The sequence below is a fragment of the Lampris incognitus genome, chromosome 20 (genome assembly GCF_029633865.1).
Source record: "Lampris incognitus isolate fLamInc1 chromosome 20, fLamInc1.hap2, whole genome shotgun sequence".
In the NCBI taxonomy this organism is placed as follows: domain Eukaryota; kingdom Metazoa; phylum Chordata; class Actinopteri; order Lampriformes; family Lampridae; genus Lampris; species Lampris incognitus.
In genome coordinates this window covers 19075881-19095228 of record NC_079230.1, presented here as the reverse complement: position 1 = coordinate 19095228, position 19348 = coordinate 19075881, and the positions used below count along the sequence as shown (strand labels likewise).

Here is a 19348-nt window from a genome sequence, read left to right as displayed (position 1 = left end):
TAAAAAAAAACCTTTCATTTTGTTGCCCACTAGGATTGGCTAAGCAATGCAGATGATATCTACGTAACACTTCCTAAGGAACCCCCGATATGGAGATGAAGATGAAACACGAATGAGCAAATAAGGCAATACCACTTAGTGTGTCGTATCGTTTGTCATATCGTCTGACGGGAGCAAAATGTTCTTTTGGCTCCCATGAAATTGACTGCGGTTGGAGCGGTGTTTAACCCCCAAAGCCAGAGGACAAAACGTTTATTTGCAGAGTGATTGTGAGTTTTAATTGCTTTACTTGACCCATAATGCATTGGTGTGCACTCTATATAATAGAGCTTTTGCCGCTGGGCTTCCTCGCTGACCCATTTCTGAGCCATTTCCTGAGGATAAGCTGGCGACCGTCTGACAAGCTGATTAAAACAAGAGTTTGATTGATGGATGGACAGATGAGTACATGATCGATCAGACGGTTGGGGGGGATAGAGTGTACTGTGAGGCAATATTTGGTCAACGCACCATCTGTAAAGACAATAGAATTAAATTCAGTGAATTTTACAGTCTGATCAAATGACATTGTGACCCAAAGGAGTAAAAAATATGGTCCTGTAATAACAGTGCTTTTGTAGGTCACTTGAGAAAGACAGTAAAAGTGGCCCCATTTGTTTGAAATGTGGATGTTGTGTGGATGTTGTGTGTCTGTGTATGTGTGTGTGTGTGTGTGTGTGTGTGTGTGTGTGTGGACACATCTGATGAGCACACATGTCAGTATAAAGCTCACTCTGGCCCTGTGACGCCTGCACTTCGGATCAGATTTGTCACTATTTTCGCCTATCAAATGAGATCCTTTACGGGATGTCAGCTCTTTTTGTCTCCAACAATGTGGTCCTCTAGACCAACACCAGCCTCAGCTGCACACTGGCCACTCCTGATCTGGCTGCAGTTCCAACATAAAAGTGATGACTGGTCAGTGGTCATGTGGGCTATGACGGGGGGGGGGAGAACAGGGGGCTGGCGGGGTGGATGGATGGGATGGGGACGGGGGTTGTTTGATCTGTCTGAGATCGGCGTTGTGACAAACAACAGAATGATCCGCGCTGGCCCTGCCCCCCAACCTGGCCCACCGTCGCTTTCGGCTCGGCAGCTAAATCCAAGCCTTTGTATCCCACATAGTTCTGTGGATTTGTCAGCAATGGGGATGGGGTGGGGTGTGTGAGAGAGAGAGAGAGAGAGAGAGAGAGTGAGAGAGAGAGAGAGAGAGAGAGAGAGAGAGAGAGAGAGAGGAGAGAGAGAGAGAGAGAGAGAGAGAGAGAGAGAGAGAGTGCTGGTGTCATGATAGCAAAGCAAGGTTCTCCGGTGAAGAGGGAAGGATCCTCTAACACCACTGCCTAGGTAACCTGTAACTACTGTTGACAGGGAATCCCCTGGAAATACTGTATTATTGCCTCTTCTGCGAAGACTGGGCAGTATTCTGGCAATAACTTTCATGCTGCTAGATACACTGGTGTAAAATGTCTTGCTACTGTAAACCTCTCAAAACACCACTTACATACACAGACTTTGACATGTTCTAGTACTTGCCGTCATTTTCATGCACACAGTTCTGTCGTACACACAACACCAAACCTGTTCAGATTTACTTTTGTTTTAAGTGTCTGTGAGCAATGCATCAAGTCAAACACCTTGATCATGCGATAAATTCTGATTCTCATACTGACTTACCGAGCTCTGCAACTCAACAATAAGTAAGAAGCAAGCTGGTTTTTCAGTGCTGTAGATGTGTGATGTTTGGGTTGTGGTCCTACACGGCAGCTTGGTTAGGCTTGGAGGCTGTCATACGTCGAAGTCAGCACCCCTCCTCAAGCACGAGTCTGTAAAAAGAGGCTTGAGAAGAGAAGACCACCTGCCCATTAGCAAAAGTGCTGCTGGTAGTATGAAATGGGCCTTAGCACCAATGAGAGTTGGAGACGGCACGTCGTTATTTTGCTGTCTGAGGTATGGCATCACAAGATGGAGGCAAGACATTTTGGTGTGAACGTGGACAACGCCGTTTAGGGTTGAACCTGGGGCGGATGGGAATATTCATTTCAACAGTGCCCCCTAAAAGGATTACGGAGTGGTAATCCACAGATAGGTCCCATCACTAAGCACTGGACCTGATTAGAGACGGGCACAGAGAGTGAAAGTCATGTCCAGGCCATGTAAACACAGTGACAACAGTGTCACACTGAATTTGAATAGTGCAATTAAATGAAAGTGCTGACTTATCCGCCAACCCAGTTGCTAAACTGTAGACTTGCTAGCAAGCAATTTTCACGTATTAGCGGTCGGGGACACACCGGAAATGATTGCAGAAAACATACCAACACCGAAAGTCACAAGCAAATCTACTTTTTCACAGGGGCGTCCAGGTAGCGTGGTGGTCTATTCCGTTGCCTACCAACAACGGGATCGCTGGTTCATATCCCCATGTTGCCTCCGGCTTGGTCGGGCGTCCCTACAGACACAATTGGCCATGTCTGCGGGTGGGAAGCCGGATGTGGGTATGTGTCCTGGTCGCTCGGGGGGGCAACTGGGGGGGAATAGCGTGATCCTCCCAAGTGCTATGACCCCCTGTTGAAACTCTTCACTGTCAGGTGAAAAGAAGCGGCTGGTAACTCCAATAGGGTAATTGGCCGGGTACAATTGGGGAGAAAAAGGGGGGAAAAATATGAAAAATAAAATCTACTTTTCCGCAACAGTGGTAACTGTTCTAGTAGCCATGCCTCCTCCGCCGCTTCAATACTGAGATACAACTGAGCATGAACTCTGTTTTGGCCAGGGAGTTTCCTGTTTCTGAAAGCCGTTTCAAGGCTTCACTGCACTTCAGTAACTTCGTTGTCCCTTCGTGGGAAACTTGTCTTGCAGCAGCAAGCTAGTACGAAGCATAAAAACATCATGCACCCACAGCTAACGATCATTAGCAGAAAACACGATAACGTTGGTAAGAATCAATTTGCGATTCAACACAGGGGTGGGAGACTGAGGTGTAACAGATATCAAAGCAAGTGCAAAGAGAATGTGCAACTTCCTGCCTCATGCAAAACTTCACACTGACACCAAATTAAGCAAGGTCATTGCATGAGGTCTACGGGAGTTTTTATAGCAATTGCTCTTTAATATCGGCAATTCAAACCCCTGTCCTAAAGGGAGCAACCGAAATATCAACTTTAGGGGACAGTTTGGTGTGTTCACGGTGCACATAGCCTTGCTGAGCACTTTTCTCTGAAAAATAACATCATGTGACAACGACCACCCACAGAATCTATATTTCCCAGGGTGTACTTTACAAGAAAATGAATCCTTTTTAACGAGTTGGTTGAATCAATAGATCAAAATTTGATGCATTCCTCACTCGGCATTGTCTAGCAACTTATGCTAGACAAAGGTCCAAGTCAAAACACACACACACACACACAAAGTTATAGTTTTGTCATATAAATTCATACCATGAACATTTTATTTTCGCTTGGCTCATGAGTGTAGAGGAAATTATATGAAATATATTTTCCTTTATTATAGGACTGCATAAACCCTTGGGGGACCATGCATGCTAGCAGCTTGTGTTTTCAGTTCCCACATCCCTCATTTCACAATACATGAGGTCCATGCTAGAAACAGAGCAGCAGCTGTGTCCTGGCGGCCTCGTGGTGCGACCTGCCGGCCTCGGGTTGCCAAACATGATGATGCATATTTCACGGCTTCACGAAACCAAGATAAATCATGTCAGAACTGTTTCAACTTTTTTTTTTTTAATTGTATAAAAACAACACAAAAGCAATCAGGAACATTGTGGGGAAAGAATATTACAAAGTTCACAATAACCTGCTTGCATTAAGTGTGCACACACTTTCATAGTTGGGGATGTGGCTGTGTTCAGAATTAATCATTCACATTCACACTCATGTTAAATAGTAGTTAGTATATACCTGCCATCAATTACAGTGACTGAAATTAAGCCCAAGTAAAGTTCAGCTGTTCCTGTGGGATTTTCCGGACATCTTCTTGGCTGCATCCAACTGCAAAAGCCATGGTCCACAAAGAGCTTACAAAGCACTGTTGAAAGGCATCGATCAGGAGAGGGGTATACAAGTATTTCCAAGACATTACATATACCATGAAACACAGTGAAGACGATCATCAGCAAGTGGAGAAAATATAGCACAACAGTGACGTTACCAAGAACAGGACGTCCCTCCAAAATTGATGAGAGGACAAGGACAAAACGAGCCAGGGAGGCTGCCAAGAGGCCTACGGCAACATTAGAGGAGCTGCAGGAGTTTCAGGCAAGTACTGGTTGCTCCCTCCATAGGACAGCAATCTCCCATATTCTTCATATATGTCTGGGCTATGTGGCAAGATGGAAGGATCTTCACTCCAGCATCACCGTGACCCTGAGAGCAGGATAAGCGGTTCAGATCATGGATGGATCCAAGCCAGGCTAAATTTTGCAAAAAGATACAGCCAGTCTCCCAAAACCATGTGGAAAAATTTGTCGTGGTCTGATGAGACCAAGGTTCAACTTTTTGGCAATAGTTCCAAAAGGTATGTTTGGCCCCAAAAACAACACAGCACATCACCAAAAGAGCCCCATACCCACAGTGAAGCATAGTGGAGGCACCATCGTGCTTTGGGGCTGCTTTTCTTTAGCTAGAACTGGGGCTTTAGTCAAGGTGGAAGGAGTCATGAATAGCTCCACACACCAGTCGATTTTGGAGCAAAACCTTCAGGTGTCTGCAAGAAAGCTGAAGAGAAATGTTTTTCGGGGGGGGGGGTATTTTTCTCCCTAATTGTACCCATCCAATTACCCCACTCTTCTGAGCTGTCCCAGTTGCTGCTTCACCCCCTCTGCTGTTCCGGGGAGGACTGCAGACTACCATATGCCTCCTTCGATACTTGTGGAGCCGCCAGCCGCTTCTTTTCACCAGGGGGACGTAGTGCATGGGAGGACCACGCTATTCCCCCCAGTTACCCCTCCCCCCGAACAGGCACCCCGACTGACCGCTAGTGCAGTGACCAGGACACATACCCACACCTGGCTTCCCACCCACAGACACGGCTAATTGTGTCTGTAGGGACGCCGCACCAAGCCGGAGGTAACAAGGGGATTCGAACCGGCGATGCCCGTGTTAGTAGGCAACGGAATATACTGCCACGCCACCCAGATGCCCCGCTGAAGAGGAATTTTACCTTCCAGCATGACAATGACCAGAAGCATACATCCACATCAACAAAGGAGTGGCTTCACCAAAAGATCAACATTTTGGAAAGGCCCAGCCAGAGCCCAGACCTAAATCCAACCGAAAATCTGTGCGGTGACCTGAGGAGGGCTGTGCACAGGAGATGCCCTCACAGTTTGACAGATCTAGTAGAATGGTTTTTTTTGCAAGGAAGAGTTGGAAAATATTGCCAGGTCAAGATGTGCCAAACTGACAGACTCTTACCCAAAAAGACTGAGTACTGTAATAAAATCAAAAAGGTGCTTCAACAAAGCATTCATTTAGGGCCCTGCACACTTATGCAACCAGGCTATAGTAAGTTTTTATTTTTTTTTACAGTAAAGGTGGAAAAAGTTCTGACATGATTTATCTTAGTTTCCTTTTTCACATCACAAAAACCTGCCATTTTAACAGGTGGGGGGTGTAGACTTTTTGTATCGACTGTTATTGAGAACTCTGATGTGAGGGAGGAAAGCATTGATACAGGATGTGCACTGCATTATGAGGTTAATCCCTGTGTCAGCAACCCCACAGATGGGCTGACCTGCTAGGCCACAGAGGGATCAGGTTTTTGGGGGGAAGAAGTTGAAAATCATTGCCTGTCTGGCTATGACAAAGTGGGAGAGAGAAATGAATCAGGCTGGGTGAAATCCAAAAAAAAAAACCTGACAAAAAAAAAAAAAAGGAAAGTTGAAAAATGTTTCATGCGCTGATGTCATTAAGAAGGCGAAAGCAGAGCTGTAATCCTATTTTAATCGCCGTGGATTTATTAAACAGGAGCAGCAGGTTTAAATCTCGGCAGATTACACGGGGCCCAAGGAGACGTGGCGAGGGGGGCCGGAGGGGCTTGCATAATCAAGTGCACTTAAGGTGATATGGTGCATCTTTAACCAGTCAGGACTGATTAAGACGGTGGGCCTGAGTGGGTCAGGGGATCAGCGAGATATGACGAGTAAAGTCAGACGGCCTTTCAATAAATCAAACGTCATACTCAGATTATGTGCACATCATGAGTTTATATACTAGATATTTTGGTGGGTTGAAATGTATGTGGAACACTCTTGTTTCGAGGCTATCTTTTAGCATAATTGCATTTGACAAGATTAAGACAGACTGGCTGCAGATGGCTGGATTTGTTTTTGGACATGTGTGTGTGTGTGTGCGCGCGTGTGTGTGTGTGTGTGCATGCAAGCATATGTAGCACGTTTGCGAGTATGTGCACGTTCTTTCGTATCCCTTGCACATGTAGTGCACATCTTCTCGAGAGCCTTTGTTTAAAGCAACTCTTGTGCTAAAGCTGTGGCCGGCCAGAAGAAGCGGGTTAATCCGAGACCCTGTCACATCTGGCCTTAATCAAATCAGTCTCTTAAGGTATGTGTTTCAACCTCTAGAGGTCACTAGTAGTCTTACCATTGGTAAAAGTAAACAAGCTGTGTGTGTCTGTGTATGTTTTGCGCGTGTGTGCACGAGTGCATGGAGGGACGATGGTTCCGCCTCTGTTCAATATGTCTGTGTTCATACAATTGTTATCCATTAAGATGACACAAAGAAAATTCGCGGTATTTCAACTGGTCTATCTTGCCACTTTATAGGTTTAAAAATGACTCAGACGGGCCTAAGGGGTGGCCTTGTTTGATGGACTGCTATTTTGCACACAATGTAATTCATCATACGAAACAAGTTTTGTAAGAAATTAAACATGCCTACGTCTTATTTTTCATAAATACAGACCTACAGCTCCCACATAACAGAAATGGTTCGCTGTTTTCTACAGAACCAGACGGCAACATTAGTATTATAAACATGTTTGATAAAAACAACTCAAAACTAGATTTCGGGTAGTTTAGTGACTCGTTTGCAAATGTGATTCACATTATGTGACTAAACACCTGTAACTTCAGTGACAAATACTTTAATAAGTAACAGATCGGCTCACTGCCTTTCATTATTCAACAGACTTGGAATAATGTGCCAGTATTGAAAATGTGCGGTGCCCCTCCCTTACCTTCGCTTTTGCCAGGCAAGTCTAAAAGGATGCCAAGCTCACCATCTGTTGGCTGAACTTGGCAAATGTGTGTTTGTGACACAGCATTTCTTTGACGGGGAGCCATTTTGAGCCCTGACTCTCATGTTTACAGCGACGAGCGGTGGGCCGGGATTACTCAGCGTATATATGGTGTTTGTCTGCATGCGTTTTATGTATACCTCAAGTTGCTGCAAAGGATTTAAATTGAGCAATGCATCTTATCATTTCAAAAGCTGATAATAGGCTGGCTCTTTTGTGGCTTTCAGAGCAGCAGTATACCTCAGATACAAAAAAAGAATAGCTTTTGCAGCAATATTTGTTGCAAAATGCTATCTACCACTTATAAAATGACCCTAACCTTATAAGATGAATCTAAAATGCGTTATAGTTCTACAAAAGTGACAACAGTTTAGCTTAAAACATACTACATGTTTTAGAGGGACTAAATAACAGCCGTTTTAAATTGTCTCCCCTCCTCAAAAAAAGTACTTCTATTTTCTATTCCTTTTGTCTTTAAACTCCATTAATTGCACCATTGACCATCAGTAATAGTAGGTTAGGAAGACTTTTTGTTGTTGTTGTTGCCATCTTCCAGTGCCAAATTTGATATTTATTGTGTTTCTGTTTATGTAATACTAGAAGTTATGTCTGCAGAAGGAATATTAGTTTTTACTTTTAATATTACAATATTACAGAATATTACAGCGTGCGACTTATTCGACATCGTCTGTTAGCCCTGTGAACCACGACACTTCCACTGAACTTCAATGATTTACAATATGTAAATCAAAAAGAGTAAAAAAATCAAATAAAAAAAGATCAAGCTTGCGTGTGGGCCTATACATGTACGTGTGCTGTCTCTGTCATTAGAAATGTGAGAAAATTAGAACACTTTATTGATTCGCAGAAGGGCCTCCCCAACACACACACCCACACACACACACACACCCACACACACACACACACACACACACACACACACACACACACCACTTAAACTCAACCTTCTCTCTCAGAGTTCACCGACACAGTGATCCTGGAGCAGGCAGAAGACAGACGCGTTATGTCTTGCTCAAGGGTACTTCGGCAGGGCAACTTTTTACACCACAGACACTCGAATCTCGGTGGTGCGGTTGAACAGCGGTCTCCCTACTTACTACCCTAATGGTTATAATCGTAGCTGCTGAAAATGTATGAGAATTACATGTTCCCAAATCGGTAGTTAGGCAGGGAGGCTGTGTGAGAAAGATTGGAGAACGTATGGCTCCCTTTATGAAAAGGAGTGTTTTCTGCCATCTAACGGGCAATCTTTCTAACTGCAGTTTCTTTGCAGCGCTCAGCTTTTGAAAGAAAAAACATCCGGTTTAGGGTTCCAGGTCTTGGATAAAAGAGTTTTAAAAATCATGAAACAGGACGGAATTGTAGCTTTGACATACTTATAAAGAGTTGTGCAATTGAAACTATTTCACGGAGTCGTATGGGTTAGTGGGAAATTAACCTTATCGAAATCGATTATTCTGTTTGACGAGCGTTTTATTTTGCTTAGTATAAATATTTTTTATTTTCTAACGCAATACTATTTTCTAACGCGGTACTCTCAGACAGTACGTCGCTTCGGATAAAAGCATATGCTAAATGAAATTGTAATATTGCAACAGCACAGGGCGGAACTCTATTCGGCAGTTTAAACACTAGCCAGCATGGAGGACCTTTAACTTTGACCCACGCAAATGAACTTCCTCTTCCGGTTACCGCAATAGCAGGTATGGCTGCCTCAAATTAATCGGAAAAGGGAACGTAACTAAAATCCGTTGCAATCTATTATTTCAGAAGCAAAATAATCATTAGTTTTGAATGGATATGATTAAAAAACATTTCTGTTTTGTTTTAATGTAAATATCTCGTCAGTGCACGTTATTCCAGTGACGGTACTGTTAAGATTGTGCCCCTGACCAAGGCAATGGAAAGAAGAGCTTGATTTGCTCCCCGGGCGCTGTAGCTGCCCACTGCTCCTAGCATAAGGATGGGTTAAATGCTGTGAACAAATGTCATTGTAACCAAACAACTGTACAGTGACAAATAAAGTGGCTTTCTATTCTATTGCTGCTCTTCGGCGACGAGGTTATGCTATTATCCCAAATGTAATACACGGCGATTTGCATCTGCTGTCATTCTAACTTAAACCCAAATTTTCGAAGCAAATGTTTGTTATATTTCTGTTAGTAGACACTATTAAGCCATCACCCGCCGAATTTAGGAGTATGTGTTGTCGAAACAGCAATTCGCGGCTCCTGTTTTGCTCTGTTGTGTATGCTTCTGGGAAAGATGGATACCGCCGGTAGGGCCCCATGATTTCTCTGAAAGTAGCTTGTCTAACGTTGAACGGTTTTTAACATTTCAGGTTCAAGATGGTGCAGCGCCTGACTTACCGCCGTAGGTTGTCCTACAATACCGCCTCCAACAAAACCAGGCTGTAAGTAACTGCGTCTGACTTGATCAAGGACGGCCGGTTGCCAGTCGAATAAGCTTTGCTTGCATCAGAAATAAAGACTGGATATGCCAGTAGCTGTAAATGATTGCTTTTCGCACAATATCCCTAATTATACGTGTGTTTGTCTCCAGGTCCCGGACACCTGGTAACCGTATTGTGTACCTGTACACCAAGAAGACTGGCAAGGCCCCCAAGTCAGCATGCGGCATCTGCCCAGGGAGGTTGCGTGGAGTAAGCAAAGTTCTTTATCTCTAAACATAGCGTAGCCGCTCTTGTATGTTTTTATAATCTAACTGAGAATGCGCAACTGTACTTTTCCCATTGGAGGATTGAGATCTGATGTTTTGACAGTAACTGTACAAACTGAATTCATTACTTTCTTTTTTTTTGAAGTGCTGTGGATTGTTTTCAGTCCTCTTGATTAAAAACAAAAACACAGAAACTTGCACCCGAACACATGAGTAAGGTGCTTACCTCAATTGACAGCCATCAATCTGTAAAAATGTCAGAATAACCAGAGTTAGAGTTAATTTTTGCTGCAAAATCACTTTTGCTGCTCTTAGCTAACAATTTGAAGGATGTGTTTACATGTGATGGTTGCACTTGAAACTATTGCTTTTGTGATGTGTACGGAAGTATTAATACTAGGGTTGGGCCATATGGACAAAATCAAATATCACAATATTTTTGGACCATCCATCGAGCCATTATCCAAACCGCTTATCCTGCTCTCAGGGTCGCGGAGATGCTGGAGCCTATCCCAGCAGTCATTTTTTGATCCTCTGTCGATATTGTGGGGATGACTATTGATGCTTTCACAAAACATTTACACAATCAGATTTTCTATTAGCAATGTCTCAGTAATAACTAAGTTGGTAAAGGGAATTAATGCAACAGCGAAAACAGTCTGGTAAGTTCAGAAAATTTCACCACTTTACCGTAATGCAGCCTCTAAAACCAGGAAAAGACAACACTTATGCCATATCACAATATTATGATGTCCAAAATCCCAGACGATATCTAGTCTCATATCACGATATTGATATATATTGCCCAGCCCTAATAATACATTTATATATGTTCTGTTTTATTGAATATACAATGTAACATTGTATGCCAATGCCTGTAACTATGTCCTTATTCTTATGGGATGAAATCCCCTTTATTCTCATCGTGGGTCTGTTTTTGCCTTGTAGATCCGGGCCGTTAGACCTCAGGTTCTGATGAGGCTTTCCAAGACCAAGAAGCATGTCAGCAGGGCTTATGGTGGCTCCATGTGTGCCAAGTGTGTGCGTGACAGGTAAGAGAATGTTCCTTCAATGAAACTGCTTACCTATAAATCTCTCCTTTCCTCAGTGAGTTGGAAATCTTGGCGACCATGAAATGGATAGCTTTGCCACCATGTTGTCTGCAGAGGAGATAAGACGTCGCTTAAAGTCCCAGCAGAAATTAGAATTCAAATCCATTCTGCACAAACGTTCTATCAATTGTGTGCAAACCCATTGTAACTTTTTCCTGTTCTGAAAAGGAATCAAAATCACACCCAGATGTATCCTCCAATTTCCTTATCTGCTTACCTCTGTGTAGGGGGATGTGGCTCTGTTTTGGCACGTTGTCTAGCTTTCACATTAATAAGGATTTATACAGATTACCTAGCAGTTATGTCATGAGCAGTCTACAGAGTTAAATCTTGTGAACAGGAAGGAACTGGTCAACATGCATGTGTTGCAAGTGTAGCCCCTGCTGGCAAATGCGGCTATAATTGCCGCACTATTGAGGGCCAAGAAATCCTAATTAAGTCCTTTTGGGGTACTGTTGTTGTGCTTTATAGTGGCTTTTTTATACATTTTGATTTTTTTAGGACTTAAAGCAGGCGTATCTTTAAGTGTATCAGTGTATCTTGAGTTTTTCTCATTTGAGGGAAAGAAGCAGAAGGTTGAGTTGCGCTTTTATTGTGGCCTTGGAAGTTGCCCAATTCCATTTTAGCCCATAGTAAGTGCATAAATGGCCTCAAATGGTCTCAACTTTTACTTTTCCCTAACTATCTTCTTCCACTTGTGTCAAAGTTTCTCCCTCATCTGTAAGATGAGAGAAAACGAGAATGTTGAGAAAACTTTGGAATGCACCTGAAATCCTCTTAAAAGGAGGCTATTGTGTACTGCTGGCAACAATACAATATAATCTGGGGATGATGACTGAACTAGGCCGCTGATATCCGAGATGTGGAAAATACCGACAGAATCATGAACATTTAAAAGATTTCAGATAAAAATGGAATTGGGCAGAATTTGGGAGATTTAGGGGAGATTACAAATCTTAAATATAAGTATTAGGAGTTCTAAGTACTTTGACTATTTGTTGCTCTTCCTTGATGAAACCCTGTTGCACTTCTGTTAACCTTTGTGCACGTGAGTGTATGCATCAGTTTGCATACATCAGTAAATACATTTGGGTTGTTCGGGATAAAGGAAAAAATCTGTCCAGCATCACAAAAAACACCAAAACTAAGAAAATACAAGAGATAATTGGAAATAATTACTTGGGGCCCTACTGACCAACTCTCTTGATCCAGTTTATTTATTTACTCTGCAGAATGGTGGCACAGATCCATTGTAAACAGTTTCAGTTGGGTTGATGGCCCTTAGCAGCAGTTTTTATACTCAATTGTCAATTTGTGTTTTTATCTTTTAGGATCAAGCGTGCTTTCCTGATTGAGGAGCAGAAGATCGTCGTCAAGGTGCTCAAGGCACAGGCACAGAGCCAGAAATCTAAATAAATTGTTTCTATTGCTACAATAAAAGAAATGTAAAAAAAGAAAAAATCCTTGACTTGTCTGTCTTTGAATACCTCATGTTTAGTCTTTACAAGCACATCTTCACAGAACAATACATTCTCAAGCAATCATTACTTTCGTTACCTCAGTCTATTTTGGATCATATCTGACTGATTTATTTTATAGATTTTATTGTGCATAAATTTACAAATTTAACCATTTTGAGGATAAATTCATTCGTGACAATTATCAAAAATTAAGAATAGCATACTACGAATTTGGACCGGCACTAGATTAACTTGAATGCAAGAATGGCTTGAGTATGTATGCCTAAAAGTTGCAACAAAGATGTCAGTGAGCCGTTTGGAAGGTTTGTTTTTTCATGAAACATGAGCTGGGAGTATTTTAAAGTCAAAAGCTTTCCTGGATGGACAAAATATGCTTCGCCGTTAAGTGTGTCCAGAAATCTAGTTTCATATCGATTCTAAATCTCAACCAGCCTTGCCAACAAGCAATACAATCCCACCAGACAAACATGTTTTGATGAAATAAATGGGCTCAAAGACGGTAAAACGCAAATCATACACAAAAATGTTGAATTTTTTATGGTTGGACTTTCTTCTTTCATTCCCAACAAGCTTTATTAGAATAAAATCGCATACTGTCATGCCATTACAGCTAATGTGCCATTGTGACACGATATTCAGTAAGATGAAATAATTGGATAGTTTAATATAACAAGAAAATTAAATGGGCACGATAAAAACAGGGTGATATATAAAAAACGGGAAGCCGGGAGTTTTAAGCACAATTTTTTGTTAAACGTTAAGTTTTTTTTTTTCATGTTAAGGAAGTTGTCGTTCGCCGTGTCGGCGTCGCTTTTTAACTACGTCATCACTCCAAATCCCGACAGACAAAAACCTAAAACAAAAAAAAACCGTTACATTATTTAAGGTTCATTTAACAGATGCCCATAGATTTATCGACTTAAAATTGATAGGTCAATTTGATTCATGTTCGCACGAAGACATTCCTCGCTAGACTCTCATTTTACCCTTTAAACCTTTACACAGAGGAGGACCTTTTCCTTCCGGGACACGTCAACAATAGCTGCGGCGCAGACGGGACGGATCCCCCATCTGATACTGCTGCAGTGGAGGGATTCATCACAATTTGGCTAAATCATGGAGACTTTATACGGGTTGCCGTTTGCAGTGTTGGAGTGTCCCAACATTAAGCTGAAGAAACCATCGTGGCTGCATATGCCGTCGGCGATGACGGTTTACGCAATCGTCATCGTATCCTACTTTCTTATCACTGGAGGTGAATTGACACACCATGCAAAAAAGCACAGGATCTATGCTAGTTTAGTTAGGTTATCATCTGTTTGGTCAGTAACGTTAAAACAACCAGCAGGCATTGCTTTTCATTTCATAATATGGTTTGTATTGGCTTATGCTGCAGTTATTGATGAATTGTCATACGTTACCTCATTAGTGAACGCTTGCGAGAGGATAGTCTGAGTATACGACCTCCAACCACTGTTAAATTTAAATTGATTAAATCTCGACCAAATTGCCAGGTGTGGGTGTTAATTAAACGAGGAACCCCCTTTGTCCTGCGTTGCTGTGGGTGTGCCCACCGGAATTTATCATTTCTACGATCAGTCAACCAACCAATCAATCAATATTTTATTTATAGAGCTAATTTCCTACGTTAAAAAACAATGCGATGTACTTTACGTTTGTTTAAGTGCACAGAGAAAAAGTAGCTAATGATAAAATATAACACAAACCATGGGATAGAGAAAATGAACAAGTTCAATAATTAAAATTGAAGGTAAGTCTTAAAATAGTGAATAAATTATAACTGAATGCTATAAATAGAATTGATCAAGAGCAAGTGTTTACCTTGGTAAACACACAATAAAAAAACAATCAAGTTTATAACTTGCTGTTTTCAGTTTCCAATGTTTGCCTCGGTGAATAGATGCTTTACTTTACTAGAATCAACTTAACTTGACTTTATGCTTTTCTGCAGGCATCATCTACGATGTCATTGTTGAACCACCAAGCGTAGGTTCCATGACCGATGAGCACGGACACCAGCGACCAGTCGCCTTTTTGGCATACAGGTGTGCTGATCACAACCCATGTGTCACATTTAAAGAGATGGAGTTGTCTTTAAAGACCTTCATAACACATTGTGCATAACAGACAGTGTTCCTATTGATGTTAATCATCTTACATTATTGTGATGAGTAAGAGGCATAAGACACACTAGTAAAAGCATTCCTAATGTAATCCCGTCTCTTCCAGAGTAAATGGCCAGTACATTATGGAGGGGCTAGCATCCAGTTTTCTATTCACAATGGGAGGCCTTGGCTTTATAATCCTGGATCGCTCCAACGCACCAAACATTCCTAAACTCAACCGCTTCCTGTTGCTTTTCATTGGATTTGTCAGCGTGCTTCTGAGCTTCTTCATGGCCAGGGTGTTCATGCGCATGAAGCTGCCGTAAGTCTTCCTTATGTTGTCCATCAAAAGCGGTAGGTCTTGGGCCATAAAAAACAAAGGCTATCTCTGTATTTAACATTTCTGTCAACACTTTCCAATATTGGTCTGTCAAACTAAGCCCCTACATTCAAAAACTAAGGATAAGTGTGTGTGTGTGTGTGTGTTTACATGTGTAATAGGCATATGCAAACCAAAATGCTTACATGGCACTAAGTATAAATTTTTTTGAGGAAAATTGAGTATGAGAAGTGATGACACCAAGTGTATGTTATAAATTGCGCTTATTCATTTTAACTTATGGTTTACATGGGGAGAGAACTTAAATAGTAGCCTGGTGAGCCACAGCAGTCTCACTCTATCTTTTATTGATCTTTGACTGACAGATATTTGGTATTGTCTCCTTCTCATTGGAGAAGACTTCAAAAAGGCCGCTCGGTGCCAAAAGTTGACAGTCCAATAACATCTTTTGAGACCAATCCGTATACATGAAACATTCCAAATGACAACAGCAGCAGTCAATGGTAGGAAGTTGTGTCAAGGAAACCATATAGTAGAACAGGTGACACGGTGGCGCAGTGGTTAGCACTGTTGCCTCACAGCAAGAGGGTCCTGGGTTCGAAGCCCGGTGTTGTCCAACCTTGGGGTCGTCCTCTGTGTGGAGTTTGCATGTTCTCCCCGTGTCTGCGGTGGGTTTTCTCCAGGTGCTCCGGTTTCCCCCACCATCAGAAAGACATGCATGTTGGGGTTTATCAGAATCAGAATATGGCAAGATGAACTGAAGTTGGTCCCCAGGCGCTGCACAGCTGCTGCCCACTGCTTCTAGCTTCACAGCTAAGATGGGTGAAATGCAGAGCAGAATTTGCCCACGGGGATTAATAAAGTATATCAAACTAATAATAAAAAAAGTGTCATGTTATGTCATGGAAGTCACTCCACATAGTTAGATTTATCACTTTGTCTGTGCTGCCATCACTTTTCCAGTATACAGTACAGGCCCTGATGATTATCCTCTAAAGCTGTGACTGGACCGTCTACTTTTGGGGCATGATCGCCTTTTTAAAAGTTGGCCTCAGTAAGAGGGAGGCCTGACCCTGTCTTGGGTAAAGATCAATGTGATCCAGTGGCGAGATTGGTGCGGCTCACTAGGCTACCTGAGAAGTACTGTTGTATGAACGGTGCTGCATGATGCACCCATCGTTACATGGAGGGTGAACCCCAACTCTGACCTTAGATAAATGCTTTGATAGTTTTATATTTAATACCCTGTCACTTTATTTATCCACTGCCCAAATATTGAGTCCATGCAGTTGTAATTGAAAGTAACAATCACTTGTTGTGTGTGGCTACTGTATATTGTTGATAAGCATTAGGAAATGCTAAGTTTTTGCAGTTGGATCTTTTTTGTGTATAAGGATCTTAAATTCTCTTCTCTTTTCAGAGGCTACCTCATGGGATAAGGTCACAAATGGATCACAAACCCATCACTGACAGATGATCTGGATAAGCAAAGGACCTTGAAAGGAGAGAATTCATTTTATTGGGGGTGGGTAGGGGCTAACAGCGGTTCACACCAAAAAAATCAGATGGACTCGAGCTTCAATGAAATCAACAACACTGACTGAAAGCACTGACCATGAAAAAGAAATGTAACCTGGATGTTATCTTGAGCGCAGGGTGGGCTAGGCCTCAGTGTACTGGGGCATTCCTCTCTTTTTCTCTTCTCCTTTTCAACTGCAAGGGACCAGCAGATGATCCCCTGCAGACTTTTAAGTGAGGTTGGGTTACTACTTTTGCTCTGTTAAGAATCTATACTCCATATACCATATGAGCATTGACCACGTTATTCTGAGCTTGCTGCAGTATTCGGAAAAATAGTCCTGCTGCTTTGAAACCATACTAAAGCCCAAATGCTGACGCCTGTGTAGCATCACATTACAAATATTAGTATTACTTACACCCAGGTAGTCTGCTGGTAAGTTTTATTTTCTTGTAAATTCTGTATAGCGTAACACCATCTATCAAGTGCCACACAGCACAACTCTGTCTCACAGCCTTTTGAATAGTAGAAGAGCTGAGGAGAGGAGGTTGCCTCACACTCATTTGCAAACAGTCTAATCATATAAGAGTAAAGCTCTCTTAAACGATTACATGATGGGGTCATGGGGTTTAGATGCAATTAAGTTGTATTTTGTTAAAAAAAAATCTTTGGAAACACCTTCACCCTGTAGCTATTATCTTTTTGTATAAGGAAGTGAAATAAATGTTCTTTCCAAACTCTCTTGTAATAGCCATGCTTGTAAAAACTGTTAACACGTACGTCAGTATAATTTTTGAACCCATTTGCATACATTTTGATGCAGCAATTTCGACAAAAATTGGAGAAATGTGAATATAAATTCAAACAGCGCTTAGTGTATTTCCTCCTAAGGTGTAGTCAGTCTCTAGTTGAGCATCTGCAGTTTCCAAGTTCATATTAAATGTAATTTGCCGAAATCTCCACAAGGTGGGGTCCTCCATCCATCCATCCATTATCTATAACTGCTTAATCTGTTCAGTCTGTTGGGACAAACTCTAGTCTGTCCCAACAGGCACTGAATGCAAGGCAGGAAGACACCTTGGGCAGGTAACCAGTCCGCTGCAGGGTCGACACACAGTCACTCACACACCATTCACACACACCTATGGGCGATTTAGAGACCCCAGTTCACTTTGGACTGTGACAGGAAACCTTCCGTCTCTCTGTAAAATTATTAATATTTAGGACAACTGTCTGCTGCATGTAGGTCTGGGTACCACAATCGGCAGAGCACCTGGTGTTATGGCACTAAAACCATCAGGGTAAGGGGGTTCATTTTGTCCTAAGGTCACCCATACTGCACCCAATGACTGCATGGCACTAATGTCATGCAGTCATGTCATTGTGAAGTGCCTTCTGTCACAAGAGCAGAAGTTCCTAAAACAATGCTAGTTTAGCCGCGGTCCCTCTGCACAATAAGATGGACCTGCCACCTTGTGAGGAACTTGGAAGCACCGGTGAGGGATCTCTTAGCCAGCAGTAAGGAAAAAGACACGAATCCTCTGTCGGATTAAGGCAGGATGGAGTAAGATGGTGAACAGCTTGCATCATTTTGTGTTTGAAAAATCTGTTTAGCTTTCAAATCCAATAAAGTATTCGAATTATCCCCATCGTGGATCCATCTGACTGAACCACTTTGCCAACTGTATCTTAAGTATTGTTGACATAGAAAAATCTGGCATGTTCTTTCTCGTGTAGACATGTCTTTTTTTGGGGTAGGTCATTAAGGACACACTCATTTGATTGGCTGAATTACAGACTTGGCTTCTCCCAGCATTGCGTTACAATACGTTCTACTTTGACAGACAGTTTGAAATGCAGGGCTGCCTTCTGCACGTTTTGCCTGCCTGTATTTTGACTGTTTGTTTAAATCCAAATGATTTAGGCCAGGGCCATGATTACGGGTTGCATCACGTAGCGCTTAAGAGAGACGAATCAGTCACGTTGTTCATTCTTCTCGTTCGTTGTGGTCGTTTGGAGTAATGATGCTTTTTTTTTTAAATGAAAAGACTGAGTGTGAGCAAACGGCGACTTAATGCATTCACTTGTAAGTGAAGGCGGCACGGTGGCGCAGTGGTTAGTGCGGTCGCTTCACAGCAAGAAGGTCCTGGGTTCGAGCCTCGGGGTAGTCCAACCTTGGGGGTCGTCCTCTGGAGTTTGCATGTTCTCCCTGTGTCTGTGTGGGTTTCCTCCGGGTGCTCCGGTTTCCTCCCACCTGACCTACAAAGACATGTAGGTCAGGTGAATCGGCCGACTAAATTGGCCCTAGGTGTGAATGTGTGTGTGTGGAACCTGTGATGGCCTGGCGGCCTGTCCGGGGTGTCTTCCCGCATGCCGTCCAAGACTGCTGGGATAGGCTCCAGCATCCCCACGACCCTGAGAAAGGATGAGCAGTTTGGATAATGGATGGATGGACTTGGAAGTGAGCATCCTCAGCAGTACAATAAACTCAGTGACATCACTACTTGTGCCCCTTCTCAATGGCACAGGCCCTCAGCCGTGGGCCCCCGGGGTTCAACACCCGTCTGCAAGAATCAGTGACGTATCCCATTATTATCATTAGTGCGATGTGATTTAACCGATGTTTAGATGTTACTTCAGTGGTGGAGAGACCCTTGGTAGGCACTTAGGAAGACCCACGCACATCTTTTAAAGTCAACACATTCTTCTGGGGGCATCTGGGTAGCATAGCGGTTTATTGCATTGCCTACCAACAC

The 19348-nt window shown here is 42.6% G+C and overlaps 2 protein-coding genes and 1 long non-coding RNA gene across 3 annotated transcripts; 2 read left to right on the top strand and 1 right to left on the bottom strand.

Annotated features, from left to right (window-relative positions):
* Positions 1-1821: 1821 nt before the first annotated feature.
* LOC130130678 (uncharacterized) lies at positions 1822-11175 on the bottom strand. The gene is made up of 3 exons (XR_008812176.1): positions 11100-11175; positions 10241-10260; positions 1822-1875 (listed from the first exon to the last, which is right to left on the bottom strand). It is a non-coding gene; the product is annotated as an uncharacterized LOC130130678 (long non-coding RNA).
* Positions 8986-12587, top strand: rpl34 (ribosomal protein L34). The gene is made up of 5 exons (XM_056300450.1): positions 8986-9038; positions 9677-9748; positions 9898-9997; positions 10963-11066; positions 12458-12587. The coding sequence occupies exons 2-5, from the start codon at positions 9684-9686 to the stop codon at positions 12540-12542; spliced, it is 354 nt and encodes a 117-aa protein (XP_056156425.1). The 5' UTR covers positions 8986-9038; positions 9677-9683; the 3' UTR covers positions 12543-12587.
* A 1054-nt stretch (positions 12588-13641) lies between these two features.
* On the top strand, positions 13642-18140 carry ostc (oligosaccharyltransferase complex subunit). The gene is made up of 4 exons (XM_056300404.1): positions 13642-13862; positions 14580-14673; positions 14858-15055; positions 16494-18140. The coding sequence occupies exons 1-4, from the start codon at positions 13724-13726 to the stop codon at positions 16510-16512; spliced, it is 450 nt and encodes a 149-aa protein (XP_056156379.1). The 5' UTR covers positions 13642-13723; the 3' UTR covers positions 16513-18140.
* Positions 18141-19348: the final 1208 nt, after the last annotated feature.